Source organism: Paracoccidioides brasiliensis, assembly GCF_000150735.1.
Source record: "Paracoccidioides brasiliensis Pb18 unplaced genomic scaffold supercont2.11, whole genome shotgun sequence".
In the NCBI taxonomy this organism is placed as follows: Eukaryota; Fungi; Ascomycota; class Eurotiomycetes; order Onygenales; family Ajellomycetaceae; genus Paracoccidioides; species Paracoccidioides brasiliensis.
Genome location: NW_011371368.1, coordinates 302,279 through 322,572, shown reverse-complemented (window position 1 = coordinate 322,572; position 20,294 = coordinate 302,279). Strand labels below are relative to the sequence as shown.

Genomic DNA, 20,294 nt, shown 5'->3' with positions numbered 1-20,294 from the left:
AAGATCTGGCGCTTCTATAGGAGTTAGTACCTGATATGTTATGTTTGGGCTGCTATGCTAAATATCACCCAAAACCTTTAAATAAAAAATTACACGGAATTTCGTCTCCGAAACAACCCAAATAACAAGGGAAATTGCCCAGTGAAAATATGTAAATTACTTCCGCTTGCCTACACACCATCCCCATCTTTGTGAATCACTCAATGTGCCCGGAAACTGCGAAGGAAATCGGGGCATCCATACCACTTGAGGGATAATTGCCCGGATTGCTTGTCGTGGTATAAGCACTGGGGTGAGAAGAATAATAGGCAGGTTCCTGGGCAGGAGTTCCGTAAGGTGATTGACGATGTAGCTGGAGACCGTTTCCTAGCACATGTGGTGAAGCGTAGGGGGATTGTGAAATGGATGTATCTGGATGGAGTGGAGACTTTGGAGGTTGCTTCTGATGCTGAAGGATGCCTGCAGATCTAGGATGGTGTAAATGAAGGGGTTGATGTATGGAGTGCGAGTGTTGGGATTGTCGCTGCTGGCCCGGAAGTTTTACGGTCAGTTATAGGAGCTCTTGAGAAGAAGTTTTCTGTATCTGCAATACACCCAGGCAGAATGAAATATTGGGATTCAACCAAAGCAGAAACGATCGACGATTTCGCACCCCCAGAATCAAATGGCAATAAAAACAGAAGAAAAGTATGTATATCGGTTTAAGTAAGAAGGAAATGCAAGAGAGCGGTAGTGAAGTTTGATCAGACGTAATGCATGATTACAACAGGGAGTAGGAGCAAGTATAAAAGGATATCGGTAAGGGAGGTCAATGTCACTGGATAAACATGCTAGTGACAAAGTTTTGAGGGGATAGAATATAGATCAGAGTCAGTTACCAACGGAGCTGTTCAACGAACGACTCGGTAGATCACCCCCTCCACAACCTTGGCTCTGTCTGGAGTTAATGATTGTGGGGGAATGCCGGGTAGACTGGCAGATCTTGAGGGTAAGGCAAGGATAGATCACCACACAACATGGGAAGCCGGGGAGAAGTGTGACTAGATCTGACCAGCACCGTCATATTTTAACCAAGAAAAGAGCAACGGCGGAACAGGACAGGACAGGGTAGGGTGTGTGAAGAAGATAAGGAAAATAGTAGGATCTTTTTGTCAGCATAAAATGAAGGGATCCAAGCTGACAGGGACGGGGGCTGACTCTCATGTGATCCCAGTCAGCGCAGCACACCTGGAAAAATTGCAAGAAGAAGAGTGCGTGTGCAATGGAGATATGGGTCCGTAGCAATATGCATGCCGCAGCGATGTTGCCCAACTAGCGCGGGTGGTGGTTGGTGGAATGTGACGAAGCCGTCGACTTTGTTTCCGGCATTTGCAGCCCACCATTGCCGCCAAAAGAAGTGCGCTAAGGACGGGCGGGCATCATCTTTGCTTAAGAACCAGCGAAGCATCATGCACGTGCAGACTAAGCCGTTGCAAAATTCAAAGGCAAAAATCAAGAAAAAAAAGCAAAGAAAAAGCGTGTGTAAGACGTGAGAAGGCAATGGAGGGAGACCCTGCTTAGCTGCATATCCCTCCGGAGGACGGAAGATACCACACGACAACCCGGGTGAGATACAACGTTCTGACCCGCAGAAAGTGAGAGTGTATGGAGCGTGGCGTAGTCGCATGTTCAACCAATTGTTCCCAAGGCTGAAGACGGGTGTAAAGAGACAAAGGACAAAAGCGATTGCAGAATCAAAGTATCCGAAGCGTCATGAAGCGCACAGAAGAAGTCAAGTAGTTCGTCCCTTGCGAGTTTGAACCTCTCCTCACGTGATCTCTCGTTCATCAAACTGCGATCACTACCGCAGAGCATCAGGGTTCTTCACCCCCTGTTGGACGCGAGAGGTACAGGAAGAACCCGAGGGAAAGGGAACAATAAAGGCAGAAGATGACCCACCAAAACTCAGATCAGGTCTGCTGCAGCTTCTGCTGTGGCAAGGGAGGGGATGATCCCGAGGAACCAGATGAAGGGTGGTTGATCCAGGTACAGAACAAGGTAGAGGAGAGAAAAAAAAAACTGGGAAAGGGTGGGAGGGAACAAAGAAGATCGATCCCCAGATTAATGCCAGGCAGGGGAACCGTAGGTATAGTACGCACGAATAAAGAAGAAATACAAGCACAAGTATCGCAAGGGAGAGAATGCGACCAAGACGAATGGAAGGTAGGAGAAACAATGAAGAGAAAGTAGAGTAGAAAAACGAAAAAACATAAACGACAATAAGACACCAGGTGTTACTGATACAAGCTGCAAATATTATCATGCTTTTGCTCGGAATCGTTTCACTTTTTTTTTTTTTTTTTTTTTTTTTTTTTTTTTTTTTTTTGGGCCCAACCTCCCTTCTTCTGCCCTTCTGTGTTGCGCTTTCGATTCTTCTTTTTTCCTTTTTGCTTTTTTATTGTGCCCTAGTGGCGGATATTTGCTTTTTCTTTCCCTGTTTTTGTTTTTCATTCTGCTCGGCAAGGCAAAACAAGAAAAATATATATATATATATATATAAAAAGCAGCATCGAATAAAATGGAAAGGTTGGCACTCACTGAATCATCAAGCGGCGAGGGCACTGGTAGCTGCTGATCCTCCTTTTGGTACTTTGACACAGGCAGACCTAGGTTGGCTGGTTGAACCATGGCAGCCATTGGATCGCTGGGAGGAACAGCTAGGAATCTTTATATCGGGACGCGTAGTAGTAGAAGTAGTAGAAGTAGTAGTAGCAGTAGAAGCAGAAGAAGCAGAAGCAGTGGAAGCAGTGGAAGCAGTAGAAGTAGAAGTAGAAGCAGTAGAAGTAGTAGAAGTAGAAGCAGAAGCAGTAGAAGTAGTAGAAGTAGTAAAGGACAGTATATAATCAAATAGTACCTAGTGTGGTGGGATGAGGAATGATGATTGATGGCTTGGTAATCTGATATTGAAAAAAGACCGCGTTCGCAACAGTGGTTCTACTATCAGATATGACACCTAGGCAGTCCCAATGGTGCATGCATATGTGTGCAGAATCTGACAGGATCAAAAGCTTTTTGCTGTTCCCTTGTACCGTTTTTTTTTTATTTTTATTTTTATTTTATTTTTATTTTTGGAGAGGGTAGGGGATGCGGGAGAAAAGGGGGGGGGGAAGGGTGGGATGGATGGGATGGCCTTGCTGGATTGTGTGATGTGATTTGAAGAGACTCAGGAACTAGGAGAAGGGAATGGCTGGAGTAGCAATTGTGGGAATGGATTAGGCTGCGGGACTGACGAGGATCAGTGCTGGGGGGAGAGGGGGGATCAAGTAAGGCACACTCTGGGACAGTTAAGAACGGGCAACGGCTGGAACGCAGCAAAGGGAGTGTGTGGATGGGCAGGGAAATGAGAGAACACACTGGAACATGCGACTATTGGAGGAAGGGGGAAAAGGTGATGGTTAATCTGACAGGCATAAGGAAAATTTGGGCCTGGGTTAGCGCGAGTTAAGGGATGGGGAGAGAAGAGATGGCCCATACCATAAGGGGGGCGGCGGGCGGGGAGGGGGGCGAAAAAGAAAAATATTTTTATAGAAAATAACGGATGGTGCGGTTGAACAAGCGAGCCTGCAGGAGGCAGACCACAGTCGAATTATATGGTGGAGGAGGAAGAGAGAGAAGAGTGGATGGATCAGGGAGTCTGTCCTTATTATTTAGTTCGACTGCTCGGGGAAAGCAGGAGGAGAGGTGAGAGAGTGACATAGACATAGATGAGGCTAGTGGACACTCGGAGGGTTGTTATTTTTTTGAAAGGAAGCTTGGAAAATAATTGGACTCATAATAATAATAATAATAATAATAATAATAATAAGTTCATCACGGAATGTGTGAGAATGCTGAGAGAAAAGAGCGGGCCGCGAGCGTTGCATCAGCAGCGGATGTTAATTAGCTATGGAGTGATCGGTTGATCGAGGCAGCATTAATAATAATACTAATAATAATAATAATAACCAATACCACAGCCGGGAGGGCTGACTTAGTTAGCAGAAGAAAAGCAACAGAGAGAGAGAAAGGGAAAAAAAATTTAAAAAAAAAAAATATATCTATAAAAAATAATATTAAAAATAATAAAAAAAAGAAACTTCAGGCGAAAAAAAGGTTTAGGCTGCTTTCGATATCCCATCAAAAAGCAAAAAAGCAAAAAGAAAAAAGAATAGAGAAAAGATAGAAGAAAAAAGCAAAAATGCAAAAAAGGGCGCAGATTGTTGGAAAAGTTGGTGGAGGCATTCTTTGGCTGATAAGCTTGATATAGGCGGGGATCCGGCTTTAGGTGATGGAACTAATTCTGACAGACTCCACCGAGGCCAATCAATCCGTCGACACGCCCAGCGGCAACAATGCAACCAGCCCATCGCATTTGCTTTTGGCTGCCACGCAATCCGGGTTGTCTGTACGGAGTTATGTATGTGTGTGGGCAGTGCTGCCGCTGTGCCTCTGCTCTGCATTTCATTTGTATGCACATACGTCTAGTCTTTTACAACAAACGTCTGGACATTGCGTGCGGTGTTCTTTTTTTTCTCATCGCGTGTGGTTTCTTGGCAGGTTGTATGTACTTGTAAGCAAACCTGTGTTGCTTTTTGGTCTGCATTCATGTCTCCACAGCGTGCAAACAGCATGAGAACGGCCTGAGGGACATAACCTCAAAGTTAGTAATATCTAACGCGATGGATTCCCCTCTCCCACAATGGCGAACGGGAGTACACGGGAGATGTTGATTTTCCGTAAATTCTCATTGGTTTCCCATCCCCAAAACTCGAGGTAGGGAGTTAAAAGATTGATGGGAGACGACCATACCCGTATTAACAGCCACAGTGTAGAATCTATCGCTTCAAGAAACGTAGTAAAGCCGGAGAGGGGGAATTATTTTCATCAAAAGTTTAATGTTTAGCTTATTATTCAGCTTCCGGATTCCGAAGGCTAAACATCCTTAACCCATTTGCCATAGTTGACTAGCTGAGGCATCTCTATAGTTAGTTATTCTGTTATTAACATTATATCACTAATTTTACAGGGGTTAACTAAACTACATCCATCTCGATTACTTATTGCACTACACGCAAAACCAGTGGGCCTAACCGCATGTTGTCCTCCTGTTTTCTTCTACAGAGCTTTTGCTCCTGCTATTTTTGCGGTTAACTATTACGGCTTGGATCATATTGATTGAAAGAATTGCCGCTGAGACAAGCTCTAGACCGTTTGGCGCCAGAGAGCAGGATGGCGCGAAGATCAATGGGATGGATCTTTTGAATGCAGTCATGGTGGGAATACTGGCCTGACCTAACAGGAACTGAAATAGAAGATGGAAGCAATACAACTACTAACTTGGAACTTTCAAGGTTCAAAAAATATAACAAGGTAAAAATAAAAAAAAATTAAAAAAATAAAATAAAAAGAAATAGAAATAGAATAGATCTGGATGATCCAAAATCGCTTAAGCGGCCGGTTCAGTGGGTTCTTTTTCGAGTTGGATGTGGTGCCGCATAATATCGATGATGAGGATATATGTTATGATAATGGGCAATATAATATATTATGATTCCAGTTTTCGTCCCACTCCGACCAGATTTTCCTGCTGTTGAAACACTTGGTGGATTGTTGGCAGAAGAAAACCAGCCCGGACTGCGAAACAGGAGAGCTGGTTGCTCGAAGAGAATATGTGCCAGGAATCCATTTAATAAGGCTATAAGGCATTAGCATTGCGACAGAAGAGGCATGTTGGGTTTCAGATGCAAGCTAAGATGCATACCGCAGATATCTTCTCAATATTTCCTCAAATATTGTCATGTGGTATATTTGTGCTGTTTCAGATCTAGATTAGAAGAAAAAGGAAAGAAGAGAAGAGAAAGAGGCGCATGAAGTCTCGATCATTAATTAATGTGCTTCAGCCAACATCTCACTGGTCCTTAAAATCCGGGATTGGTCAAAAGAAGTTCGTAAAATCAACAAGTACTCCGTATGCATTCACTATTATCCCTGGTTTGATATGTGAACTCACATAATAATGGGAACAGACAAGAGATTGAGGAGTTCTAGCCGGTGTGGTGATGAAGTTTCAGTTGTCATCATCCTCTGCACAGAGATTGAATGTCGAACTTTTAACCTAAGAATATAATATATGATATTGAGATGGAACCGGGAACTGAACAAAGACATCACTGGCAAGTGGACTTGGAGCTATTGCATGTACAGTGTCTGCTCGTCCCCGCGTGGGAAGGAAAGGGAGCAGGACCGGAAAAAAAAAGAAAAGAAAAGAAAAGAAAAGAAAAGAAAAGAAAAGAAAAGAAAACAAAAGCCGTTCAGCACTCGCATGTCGATTGCAATCCTTCGTCCAGCCACTCCCCTTCTTCAATGGACCCTTCTTCAATGGAGAGAGGATTGGATGCTCAATAGTTAAAATGATACAAGTTAGAGCAGATAAACCAACCTTTCTGGACCTGGTACCATCCTTGTTTCCAACATCCAAACACCACCAACCCGATTAGATATTCGCCAGCCTCCAATGTTCGAACATCAATGATAGCAGAACTATGGAAGCGTTAGAAGAATTAAAGGAAAAGGGAGAGACGTAAACACGTCTATGCACGTACCGTGGCACAGTCCATAGCCAGCTGCCACTGGGCTTTATTTTTATTTTTATTTTATTTTATTTTTTTGGTTTAAGTGGGATGATGCGCTTCGAAGTTCAGTGACTAGATCGTATCAGCGGCGCATAGCTGCGGTCCTTGTACAGCCCCATGCTGCACCAATAACAGCGATTGGTATGTGTTCACAGCCACTGGCATATTAGAAAAAAGATTAAGCACACCCGGGCAAGATCAACTACAACAACATGCGTTTTTCCAGATAAACAGATTCTACTTAACTTTAAACCTGTCTACAACGTGTGCTGAATAATCTGGCAGACCATAACTAACTACGTTAACTAATAACAGGAGTTGGTAAGAAGTTACATACATAATCCAAAGAAATGAAAAGAAGGGCTATAAATGATCATATGCCATCAAGTCAACGTCATCATATCCCAGAATCCACAAATAAACTCGAGAAAGTAGGATGAGTGCTCGCAGCCAACGAATGAATATTCGGCGTCCAAGAAGTTGGCGACAGCTAACTTTTGAACAGGTCGCCCTGATACATTCGGCTCTTCTAAGGTTATCGTTTCAGCATCATCGTTGGCGTCATCTCCTGTAAAAAAGTGAACGATCTGTCTCTCTATTACAGTATTATTATCTTTCCTTTTGTAACCGGTTGACTGATTGATATCCATCATCATCATCATCATCGTCATCATCACCAGCGTCATCACAACAAGAATCAAGCACCAAGATATCCACAATAAAAATTTTCAAAGTTTTTGGACAATTCGAATGGCGATCATGCCGAACCTTGACGCTCTAGGGGCAGAGGTACTTCCAGAGTCTTCCTAGCTTCTAATCTTCCACCTAAGCACCATCCAGAGAAATGTCCGGTTCCGACTGTTGGTTAAATTAAGTACTCCCCTAGTTTAAGTATGTTAATCGGGAAGTAAAGTGGAGAGATTGGCACTCCGAACTATAAATCGTGTTGATTTCTTCCTACTTTTTCCTGCTGCAGCCAAGTTGAAAGTTTCCTGAGATTGAACAAGAAGGATAGGATTTGGAAAATCACGGGCAATTTCGCCTGGGTAAAATATCTAGTTATTCGCAATAATTTATCCCGAAGAAGCCAACCTCTGTAGCGAAGTTCTAATTATTGATCAACCCATCCCCAATAAGCTGAAAACTCGGACGGGTTGACCGGGCTCAAATAATAAGCTTCACCAATTAACTAATGCATTCCCTTCAACCTTTCTGCCTAATCTGACGTTTCAACCCCTCAAGGTGTCAAGGATGCATCCACAATGCTACGAACCTCAAAGTTACAGTCTGACAACACTTACTCCATTGTGGGCGAGTTACTACCTCAATTTTAAGCCATCAAGGTGGAGAATCTGCTCCAGATGGCAAGGCCATGGCCAGAACATCCATGGACATGAACAAACGTGAAGAAGCGGGACGCAGGGATTAAAAATAAAAATCTATAAAAAGAAAATATTTCGCGACTAGTACGATAGCTAGAGGACAACGTCAGAGGATGTATGGTTAGCATACTGTGTCAGAAGTGCCTGATTTTGATTTGATCTGCGCTGCTGGTTGCGTTTATCTCCGAGAGTCCAAGAACCGCAACTGATGGCTGATGGATCCCTTGCCGAAATACGATGCAATGGCGAAGACGCGACGCGACGAAAATGCAAGCAAACTGAAAGAAATGGAAAAAGAATACCCGCATAACGAGCGAGTGGGGCAGAACTCTCTTGCAAAATTAACCAGCCAAAGCAACATTTGTTGTCGTGATGCGCACAATGCATGGAATATTGTCCATACGATGTCAAGACCGATTTCAAACCCCTCAACTCAAGGAAGCGGGGTACGAAAGCAAAGACAATGGGAGGAGGGAAAACTCTGCAATTGTCTCCAAACTATCGGAATTCATTCCGTTTGTTATCCCATAAGCCGCAGGGGAAGAGGGCCTAAGACAAGGGCCTCGGGAAATGCTTTTCTGATGCCCAATCATTGTGTTTGTGGTTTCCAAAGGGCATTATGAGAGGTTTTGGGAATTGGGGGGTGTTGACGTTGGGAGTGAGTTTAGAATATCTTCTGGCTTTCTTTTTGGCCGTCGGGGGGTTGTTTTTTTTTTCCCTATATTTTTCGGAGAAGGGAGTTGGTATTCACACAGCAGTCTTTTGCTTGTAGCCCAATCTCAAGTAGCGGTCCACCTCCTCTTTATCATGGATTCCTGGGGATATAGTGAGTTGTAGAAATAATGGTTCGATGTTTATCTGAAGATTGAGGGTGCGCTCAAGATATCCCTGCTGCGTGTGTGGTACTATCCTACAAATCGTGCAAGCATTATATTTAAGCATATTTAGGCGCTTGGTTTGACAAGGGGGGACGATCTTCGTCAGTGCCAGAAAACAATCGATATGTCTGTCCAACAAATAGCAGAACAGAAGGGTGATGATTTATTTATGTTTGATCAAGAAGTCGACATGGTTTGCATCTGCAGCTCAGAAGTGTGTATACTTCCCCCGGTACAACAAACACATTAACTTAACTACAGCGCAATACCAGATATATTTTCTGAAGTTATTCTGGAAGAAAATAGATGACCCTTTCTCCCATGGCTCTCGTCCATCTAAATCCCAAACCCAATCAACATCGAACAAAGAACGCAACCAGAATGTTTCAAGATAAGTCGCAACAAGATTCAACGATGGCGTACCTGTCTTAAATGTCCGAGAGACTGCAAGCGGGTCGACCATGGAAACCCAACCCCAAACACAAAGTATGTAGCAAGACATGCTGCCCTACTAAAGTATGTAGCAAAACATACTGCCTAGTTTAGTAGGGCAACTAAACAGCATGTAAATATACAGCCGATTAAAGTAATGATGATAGCAACAATAATAAATATATGAATAAGAAAGGATAATTAAAACCGCAACAAACGAAACATAGCAGAGATTTTGATTTTGATTTTTACTTTGAAGCCTAATAACTGATTGAATAAGCTTCGCAGCCCGTAATGATATTAGGTGCAATTTAGGCGCTTCTGCTGCGATACTGTGGCTGTAGTTAAGTTTTTATTTTTAGTCTGCTGAATCTCGTTGACCTTCCTCCATATATATTCGAGGCTGTGAAATTCCAAAGGGAGAAAAAGCGACCTTAAATACGTCACACCGGCGCGGCCGGTGGGTTGGGGAGGGGGGTGGGGGTGAGAGATTAAAATATCAACGCCAATCGTGATAGTTGACCCAAAATTGGGACCCTTGTGTGTGAGAAGAACAAAAAAAGCGGGGAGATAGCCTCTGGTCAAAACCTCCGCCTGAGCTCTGGATGGGGTGTACATCCATACATCAAAAGCCATCGCGTGTCTCGCGCTTCCTGTACTCATGCATACAACACCCTGTTGTACCCATCCCCTCTCCTGCGACCTAATCAGTTTCATCTGGGAATTCGTCAGTGCGTTGTATGTGCTGTGCATGAACATGTGCGGTACATAGTTCTTCCTAATTACCTTGCACAGTAGTTTAAACCAAAATGTGCTCGTGGGCTAAAGACCTATCACATCAACAAAAAAAAAAAAAAAAAAAAAAAAAAAAAAAGAAAATCTCTCTCAAAAAGCCGTCTTCGGACGTACGAAGGGAATAAAGTTCTATGACCTCCGGAGTATGTACGGCTTCTCCTGTTAGGAGCGGAATATCCCGTTTTGCATCGGAGCCGATGAGCGACATACTAAATAGGGAAAGAAAATAGTAAGATTTAGCCAGCTATTGTGTTCACTGGTTAATTGTTTGGTTGCGCACATCGCAAAGCACCCTCATAGGCCAATAGGTCACCCAGAGTCAACGTTTAGGGGTGACGGTTCAAGAGTTATGGTTGTTGTCCATCCAATATATCACAGAGACAACTGAGCAGCATCAGCAGGGGTAGTTTCCCTACCTTTGCCCCTTGGTGGTTGTGGGGAGGGGAAGCGCGCTACCCCTGAACATTAGGGTATGCCGCGCACTTCGGCGCCCAAAAACAGCGGGTAGGGGCCCCAGCTATAGGGATTGTCTGGAGGTTGGTTAAGAATGGATCCTGCAAATCTGGAGAATCCCTCCCCTTGAGGAAGGGTTTGTGCGTTTCCCTTTGCTTCCCCCTGTGATCCGCAACATGGAGTCAGCATAGGCTCATTAAACCGTGGAGCGGCACTCGATCCAGTAGTTGCAACGGGCCCAACCCGGGTGTCCTGTAGGTACCCATTAACAGCAACTCGTGGAACTGCCGATTTTACTGTGTACCGTGACCGAAGCTTTTGGGTACTTCGGGATTATTCTTCCTCAAACAGATTGGGCGAACATCGTTGTTTGCGCAAATGACCTCATTGCTGATCGCATTTCCCTTCAAAGAGCCAGACAATATTAACTGGAAATAAGACCGTGATTCAGAATTGTTGCCACCACCCAGTCTAACGAGACAAGCGAGCACCAAGTTATTCGCTCCAAGTAGGCAGACGGGAGGGCTCGAGAAGTTGAGCATCCCATGCGTCCCTCATGCTACGTGCCCAGAGCATTGTGATAAAATGCGATTGTTCCCAGCGTTGCATCGCAATGAAACATGATGGAGTGGTTGTGAAAGTAATTCATTTAGCATTGCTGACTTTCGCGCGCCACGACCAAACTATCCCTGCCCCGCACCCGTTTGATCCTATGTTGATTGGCCTTGTTGGTCGGGATCCTCGTCAAATCTGTTGAATAAGTTGCCGAAACATGGAACAGAGCCTAACAAGCCGCAAGCGTCACGCCGACCGAAATCACTGATAGGACGGCTAATTTAGTCTCCTAAAAACCCAGCGCTGATCAATGGATGTTACATTTTCTTTTTTCTTTTTCTTTTTCCGTTCGTTTGTTTTGTTTTTTTAAACGAGGCCATTTTTTCCGAACACTGTTCAGTTGCCCAAGGGCATGAGGAGAAGAAAAGGACGTGCAGTTTCGTAAAAAAAAAAAACCCCATCTGGATCGCTCTGAGAATTTCAAAGGCCCGGTACGGAATACCCGTTTATACTTTGAAAAATAATGTTGAGAGCGCACTTCCAGGAATGACTGTCACTGGGCGAATTTCTTTGTTCTTGGGCTGGTGAGACCATTTCCAACCTTGACTTACTTTTGCATGTGGGGGACCAATTAAATTCGCCCATCAGCCGAATCAAACGGTTGAACACTTTTCAGGATCAGATAAGCCTGCAAATGAAGACCAACCCCAAGTGCCGAAATGCGCCAAGTCGCCGGAAAGAAATTTGAAACTTCCAGTGGGGCGTGTGATATGCACACGAGCATTTCGCATGGGCTTACTGGAGTCGCCCCAGCCTGTGTGGTCAAACAGGCCCAGTCCTCCCGTTGCTTTCAACCTGCTTCTGTCAACATTCCAGAATCTGCCAACCTGGTACGTTACCATGGATTCCACAATTTTTATTACTATGACTTGCCGATACACCCACCAAGCGTCAAACCAAGCAGCACTGGAAGGGACATTGGATGATTGGAAGAAATCCTCTATAGATTGCGTCGGTTCTCAAACAAAGGCGACGACTCTGCGAGCGTCGGAGATGCTTGGACTCGCCATGATGATGGCTTGGCAGGAATATCAACGAGGGATAAACTGGGTCTGCGCTTGTAACTCTCTCTTCTGTCCACTCTCCCAGAACGCATCGTTGATGCCTATTCTTCTGTCGGCTAGAAGTAGACACGCGAAGGCAATTAATTGATCTTGCGGGCGGGGAGCAAAGGAAGAGCTTCTTCTACTTCAAAACTTGAAAACTTCATCCTGGACAATTGCAGTTCAAGCCATACAATAATAGCGTTCAAATATGTTCGTTCCTATTTTTGTGAAGCCAGCTGTACCCAGCCCAAGGTACCCAATGTCCAAAAACCAGAACCGTCGAAGTCGATATAATAATGAAATACGGAATTCAGCCCAGCAGAGCTCATATTTCTCCCTCCCCCGGCTCCCTGGTCTCCACTTTACTTGTTTCATGACGTTTAAATGATAGAGTTTCGAATTAGGAGTTTCTTTTCCTTCTGTTGTTCAGGGAAGACAGGGATCAGGAAAATGACTTGCATAATGATGGAATCTTCAAGTGCTGATCATGGAAACGTTAGCGTCGAAGAATTCCAGCCCAGAACGACTTAGATTCGCTTTTCCTTCTCCTTTTCTTTCCTTATCTTTCTCTTTTTCATTTCCTTTTCCTTTTCCATTTTTTTATTTTTTTTTTAAATCAAATAATTAATTTATGACACTGGAATCGTTTATGAGCTATAGGCTACGCCGCATTCCGATAAGACCTGGTTTCAAGCCAACACCGGAGAATACAACTTCCTATGCTATCGGAATATGGAGTTCCGGTCACATTCAGCAATAACGTCACGAACCATCCAACAGAATCGGGACCCGAACTTTTAAACCATGGTGTGTTTTCGAAGGTTGATGCTGACAAGAACCACGGCATTCAGTATCCCTGAAGTTATTCACCTGCCCCCATGGGCACACTGTAACTTGACAGGCATGGCGCATTCGCTAACTTCCCAGGGTCTACATTTTAGTGTTGAACACTTCCCTGAGGCCTCTCCAATCGCGCGTACAGCTTATGATTGCATTTTGCTCACTTTCCAACCAACAGAGGGGAAGTCTTGACCCCCAAACTGTGACTCCGAGAAACCCACTTCACCTCATCATTGGCAAGCAAATTTGCTCTGTCAAGACCTGGATTATCATCGAAAATGGCGTTGTCTCAAGCCATAGTAGTGTCCGGAAGAGTTCGGGTAGGAAAGTATGTTCCCGTCTGCGGCTCACGCACTTATTGGATCGAGCGAATATATCACAATTTGCTTAAAGCTGCAGCAAAGCTTTGACATCTTCCCACAGCCAAGCTATATGTCAAATTTTTAGCAAAAGTTTCCCCGACAAAAAGAGAAACGTCGGGATAATCCATAGTCTAGTGCAAATGTACAGGGACAGTACATAATAGTAAAAAGGGGTTTGAGAATGAACTGGCTTGGAGTGCAGTTCATTCAACTCATGATTCTTCCACCATATAGAGCCTCAGAGCTTATAGCATGAGAGGGGAAAACAAGCAATTCAATAGCCCACAGACTGGCAGGGACCTATGTCACTCTCAGTCCACTTCTTCAAGGATACAAAAATAGAACAATGCTGGACAGCATTCTATGAAGCTCTCCTGGTTCTAGAGGCTGGGTCTTTCGGTTAACGCACCCTTCTTAATCTTTACTTTTCTTCCCTCCCTGCGACCTCATATCTCGTTGGCTTTTGCAATACGTGATAAACGCTCTTCATCAACTGGCAACTCTACAAAAGGAAAGGACAGGCGTCATTTTCATTGCTGCTCTCCCCGAAGCACACGTTTCCAACAATCTGTGGTGCGAGTCAAGAGGACGAAACAGTGATGCACCAAGCTCGCACTCATGTAGCTGCAGCCGAGAAGGATCATGATCGACCTGTTCTGTTACCTGCAAATCTCATCCCACACATTCGGAGATTATCGCTAATTGCCATCCACATTTGTATATCCAACCCATGTAACCCCAAGGCATCCAACTTGGGCCAACCTCTGCAGGCAAAGGAAGCAGTCTGGATCGAATCAGAAGCAACATGGCAGGGATTGATATAACGAGCCATCTTGTCGCATAATTGTTTTATTCTTATCATTTCTTATTCTCTTATTTCCACGATATTCAGCCTCTCCATCGTATATGATTTCGTAATCACTCTATCTTTTCCCTGATCCTTCTCTTCGGGGGTTCCTGGTGATTGGATTGTTGGCCTTCAAGTTCTTGAAGTTCATGGCTTCATATTCGGAACAACCTAACCATCCCTGACTTCCCGCTGATTCCTTGTCCGACGCTAGACAGGGATAGACCTTGAATAGCAGCTTTGATGCTGCGAAGGCCATCAGAGACAATGTCGGTTGCAACCTGCAAGTGACGCATTCCCACTTTGGCTCTGTCAAAGCCCTCGATTCGTCGGATATCCAGTCTATCTGGGTCAGAGCTGAATATGGCGACACATCCTCAAATATTATTATGTGTGAATCATCAAAAAGGAAAACAGAGGCAAGTATGACATCGTTTCTTTTACTTCTTTTGAGGGAAAATTAAGGTCGTTGTGCTCCTGCAACTGCAGATGGCCTCTCATTTTCGAAGAATAGTCTTGGTGCTTCCTTGAATCAAGGACATAAAGTGCGTCATCTCTTCTTTGGTTATACTTGGAAGAGATCTTGAAATTTTCACACTCTAAAAAATTCTTCACATCACAGCATAACCGTCATTTTATGGAAACCCTATTATCGGTTTCTATTCCGTATCTACCTATCATACGTATATCAGCTGCATCCATGGGATGTATCTGTACTTCGGATAGTATGAAGCTCCTTTGCCTTTCCGATATCAACTGAGGGGATTCACTTCAGTTCATATTTACAGCATCGAGAGCAATTGTAATAGAGAGAGTGGTTGAGAAATGTTTCAAATTTTTTTCTTCTTCTTCTTGACAGCTACTATCTACTTCCTTCTTACATGTTATCAAAGTGGAGGCTGTCTAATTTCGTCTCTCTAACACGCATGAAAAGAAGATGAAGAAGTGTGCTATACAGAGAAGATCGCACAGGTCTAACGCTTCCCCCCGGGCATACGAGTATGATAGTACGTATTCTACTTGCTGTGCGATGTTGCGAACAATGTTTATCGTGGATACCTCGATCAAGATGCATAACCAAATGTACCTACTCAAACAATCTGAAGTCAATTAATAAAATTTGCTACATGTATATCATTCGCACGTGTACATCTGCAGCATCCCTGAGAATTAGTTTCTTCTCATTTACCGTATAGTTGATCCTCATATGCTGCTGATCCATCATACAACGCTCTTCTTTGCCGAGGCCCGTCGCGAACGTACAGAACGCAGTTACACATGCTCATTTACATCGCATCCATGCCATGGATACAAATCGTGGGTGTAAAGATCTCATTTACAGTTATGACTGTCAGTGAATGTCTTCTTGCGTTTCTCAGCGTAATGAAAGCATTTGAGCAACAAAGTGAGGCAGCGAAAACAATGCCATATCCAGATGCGCGCATGATACATAATTCTACGAATCAAGTCCATGAGCCAGTCAACTTTGTCAGTGGACTCGGAAACAACTTCTTTCGATATTGGTCTTTTTGAAAACATACTCAGCCAGGCATTGAAAATTCACGTTGACATCTTCGCAGATAGTGACATGGGCTTTTTCGCAGTTGAAATGTCCCACCCTTGTTTCCACGTGAATCCCTTGAGGATTCCCGCTTGCTAGCGTTAGCACATTGGAGCCTGGATGCATATCGCTCCCATGGACCTCTAGTCTATGAGGAACGAAATAGATATCAACCTTGCAACTTGTATAACAATTTCTTCACTATTCAAAGGATATCTATATCTGAGTGTGATGCGATTTCTCCTTTATTTCTACGTTGCACGAAGAGCAGAGCGAGAATGGAGTAACTTTTCATATATATTGTTTTGAACTTCAGTGACATCCAAACTAGCGAGTTCCCATCGGATGAAATAGGAGCCATAAAGTTAGTTATTGGAATGGCTTTGCTTCTTGATACCAGATCGATGAAGAAAGAATAAAAATGCTGAATTTTTTATTTGTGAAGCTAACTACCCTGCTTCCAATAACCCCTTAGACTCGGAGAAAATTTCAAGAGAAATCTATAAACGGGGTCTGCTATTATGTTTTTTTGTGTGCGTGCAACATCCAGCATATTTAGTTAGTTATCCCATTCTTACATGTCAGCGATACATACACATTTGTAGTTAAAAGGACATTGATTACCTTTTCCACCAGAGGGAAGCCTACAAATAAAAAGTAAATCATTTCATTTTTTTTTTAGCTACGCAGTTGCTACTTTGCAATTTCATTTCCGAAAATGAAGATACTTCAGAGCTCTAGTCATAAACGCCATGGCGGATTATTTATCAAATATCATTCCAATCCATTCATTCTTTGGATAGGGCTGGACTTAGATGATTACGTGATGAACTCTTAGAACTTGCTCCCGGCCTTATTTATTAGTTATCTACTAGGAACCGCACTTCTTCGAACTCTAGATGTAGATCGGACGAGGAGTCTCAATAACCTATACCCGTTCCTTTAAGCAGTGGCAGATTCAAACCCAAACATCAGCTTATCGTCACCTTCGACATGCCTGACATGCACAAAGAGAGGTTCAATCTGGGTAACGGGAATCCCGTCCCTTGTCGTTTTGTTTCTCTGATCCATGAGCCTGGCCCAGACATCCGTCGATGTGGCTTATTGTACCAGGGTATCATGGAAGTATTCCACACCAAGATACTCGGATCAAACAGATCCACACTACGAGGTTCTGTGGAAGATTGCCCAGGGCTTCTGCAAAATATATAAGCCTCGTTGATATAAACGCCAGAGGCAGATTCGATCGAAGATAGAATGGGAAAATCGAGAAACTAGAGAGGAAAACCAGAGAACAGCCAATGTCCAACACTGTATGGTCTCTGGCTGATTTGTTCTGAATGTCCTTCTTCGAGTGCATTTAAATCTGACCCCCCAGGCTCCCCCAGGTTCGGCCGCTGCTCTGCAGTTCGGAAACGAAAAGGGGCAATGGCCGGAAGGGGATCAACGATACGGACAGAATTAGAACCCACACTGCATACCCGGAAAAGACAATTTCAGGACCCCATACTACTTCCTATCCTCAATTTTGAGTGTCAAAAAAAAAAAAAAAAAATCCCAGACAGTCTCACATTTGTCGCCGTAGATGCTTACCCCTAATATATCTGGATATGGTCCTGTTTGAATTACCGGACACGGACAAGAAAAAATGGCCGCGTGCGATGATTTGCTGGCTGTTCGGGAGGCGCGATTTTTATTCTGACAGATGGTAGCATTGCATGTGGAAAAACTGGAAGATTTTTATGGGGACTTGAGCTACAGCTGTGCTGTGAGAGTGGTTTGAATCACGGCGCCACTACCAGCTTCCTCTTACAACTCCCTCGGAGCTTAAATAGTTACCGTTGATGAGCGGGATAAGTCCGCATCAGCTCGAGGACGAGGACGACGACGACGACGACGACGACACACACCGAAGTCGATTGGTTAGTCGAAATGGAATATCCCAGATATTAGCTTTAAGGTTCAGTTTTATTGGTGATATATGGGTCTATTTCGCCTGGACGGACCAACATGCGCCGACGAGCCTTGATTGACCGGGTTTAATTCCCTGAGGCTCATTTTTACTTCTTTGTCATTTAATGATTAGTTTAGGAGATACAACCTTCTTCCCAAATTCTAATTCAAACAAGGTGTAAATATCTGTTAGTTAACATTGAGCACTGACTCAGCTTTCAAATGAAGTCCGAGATACCTATCCTTCAGATTCCGCTAAAGACAAATAGATCTGAAAGTGGTCGATTCCGTCGGAGATACTCCACACCATATGCTGGTCTAGTTGGTTCACCTCTGAATGACTTTCGCCAAGTGTCATCTTTTGCAAGTAACGTTAATGTGAAGATATTTCGATACTCTTTCTGTGTGGTGAGGTTAAGAGGCAGATGAGGCATTCATTGTCTTACGCAAATATGCATGAAGCATTTAATAGCGAATACAACCGTTGGGGATGGAAGCACTTGTACTCTGTACCGTACAACTTCGGACTTTTTGTGTTTATTTGCATTCAGATCGTCATGAATGTAGTGCTACTCGAACTTTGTAGGCTCACATAATTTAAATATGTACATGACTTCATCGGCAATGGAGTTGTACAGAGAGGTAACAATAATTTCTGCAAAACAGACTCATGAAGCTTAGTCTTATCCTTTACTCTGCAAGTTGCCATGAAATTTCAGCATCGATAATGTTTCCCTCCACTCTTCATTTCCCACAACTCTCACCATCTATTTAGTTTTCTCGTCTCTCCTTTAAAGGTAAGCTCTGTTTTAAAAGATATAAAGAGAGCTCTTAATTTCCATGTAGTGTGACACATTTCCCACGTGAAGGAATGACAGCCTCACGTCCATCTCCTCCTCAAAAGTGAGAAGAAAAACTGAACGGAGATATCATGTATTGAATATGACTTCTTGGCAGTATGGTTACTTTGACCGTTCGGCAAAATAACTATACTTGTCTAACCGCTGGAAAACCCTCTCAGCCGAATACCCAGCTTCCATGTCCAAAGATTCCTCCCTTGCTATGTCTCAACAAGAAAAGGGACAGGGTGCACATGTCAAGTCAGCGCCCCTGCACAAAAGTCCTGTTTGCAGACTGTTTAAAATAAACAATTGACATATGGAGGAACTTGCTTCCAGAAATCGCGATCCAAGAATCCAACAAGGCCCAGATGTTTGTAAATGAGTGGAATGTTCATCAGAGTCGGGAGCTAGGGAGCTAGGTCAAAACTTAAAAGTTAGGTTACATGACAGGCGTATTGGTTTGCTTTTGAGGAAATGAGTGATCAAACGTTTAGTTAGGAGGCTAGATACTGGTATCCCTAAAATAGTGATATTATCGAGAAACTGAAAGGGCTGGGTTGTTGGACCGCGAATATGGTAGACGGGAATTTTGTGGATCGCAAAGGAAGGTAGGAAGGCACCTTGTCATCTGGATATTCTTATTTTGCTCGCGCTGCTGTGGATTCCCGAGCAGAGGAGCCAGGGGGAGGGGAGCGATTGTAACGGTGGATACTCTATGGTTGACTAGGTCCTGCATGTGTGAGAACTAGTCGACTAGACCGCTCTTTTTGCCCCGGGGGTAACATCGCAGATGACGGAGGGAAACAACCAGCTAAAACCTGAAGCTAGATTCTGGTGATTAATGTCGGAGGAAAGAAACAAGATCACAAAATATCACGCATGATCTGTGGGTTGGCTAATTAATGGGTTTCAATCTTTGTCAGAGGACTAGAAATTAAAGCTAGATTTGGAATTTATGGGAATGGGAACAGAAAACCATTGGCACATGGTACGCGCTTGAGTGAGCTCTGTTTGGTGGCTCACTGGCCAAAGGAGCGGAGATATGGGTTTAGGATTCCTTGTTAAGTTGCTTATCCTCCTTACTTAAATTAGTAGTGAAGGGTTAAGAAAAATTGCACCTGCAGAAGATGTATGATGAACTAACTTTGCATGTTCTCCAGTCTAGCTCACTTTTGGCATCATTAACTCACATCCTTGTGACATTATTGTTGGGTTGCTGTTTGGAAAGCGGGTATACTTCTGACCACAAAATATCACCGGATCGTGGAGTTTTTCTCATAGGTTTGATAAAAGGTCTTGGTTCTGTAAGTACGTCTCCTCGCTCCTCGAAGTCCGCGCTTCACGTCCTCAATATAGGAAGCTGGATAACTACAGCGGGGTAGAAGGCGGACCCAAAGGAATCTGATCGGGAGATAGTCTTAGAGAAGAAATCCATCAAAATCAGTCGCTCTGACTTTAGCGTACTTCTGGCAACTTGGACAGGAATCTTGATATAAATATTCAAAGGATTTCTTATAGAACACACTCATTAATAATAGATTGAATTGGTCCGGGCCTCCTTCATGATGCCATTCATCTATCAGCTGCTTAATGAGAATTCTCATTTCAATCAAAAAGTGGAACTGACAGCAGTATTTG

The 20,294-nt window shown here is 43.7% G+C and overlaps 2 protein-coding genes across 2 annotated transcripts; one reads left to right on the top strand and one right to left on the bottom strand.

Moving 5' to 3' along the window:
• Nucleotides 1–10,602: 10,602 nt before the first annotated feature.
• On the bottom strand, nucleotides 10,603–11,132 carry PADG_12284 (uncharacterized protein; the record flags this gene model as incomplete). The annotated part of the gene is made up of 2 exons (XM_010764624.1): nucleotides 10,603–10,842; nucleotides 10,917–11,132. The coding sequence occupies 2 exons, from the start codon at nucleotides 11,130–11,132 to the stop codon at nucleotides 10,603–10,605; spliced, it is 456 nt and encodes a 151-aa protein (XP_010762926.1).
• A 5,722-nt stretch (nucleotides 11,133–16,854) lies between these two features.
• PADG_12283 (uncharacterized protein) lies at nucleotides 16,855–17,894 on the top strand (the record flags this gene model as incomplete). The annotated part of the gene is made up of 2 exons (XM_010764623.1): nucleotides 16,855–16,986; nucleotides 17,697–17,894. 2 exons carry the CDS (start codon nucleotides 16,855–16,857, stop codon nucleotides 17,892–17,894), a joined length of 330 nt encoding a protein of 109 aa, XP_010762925.1.
• Between the last annotated feature and the right edge of the window lie 2,400 nt (nucleotides 17,895–20,294).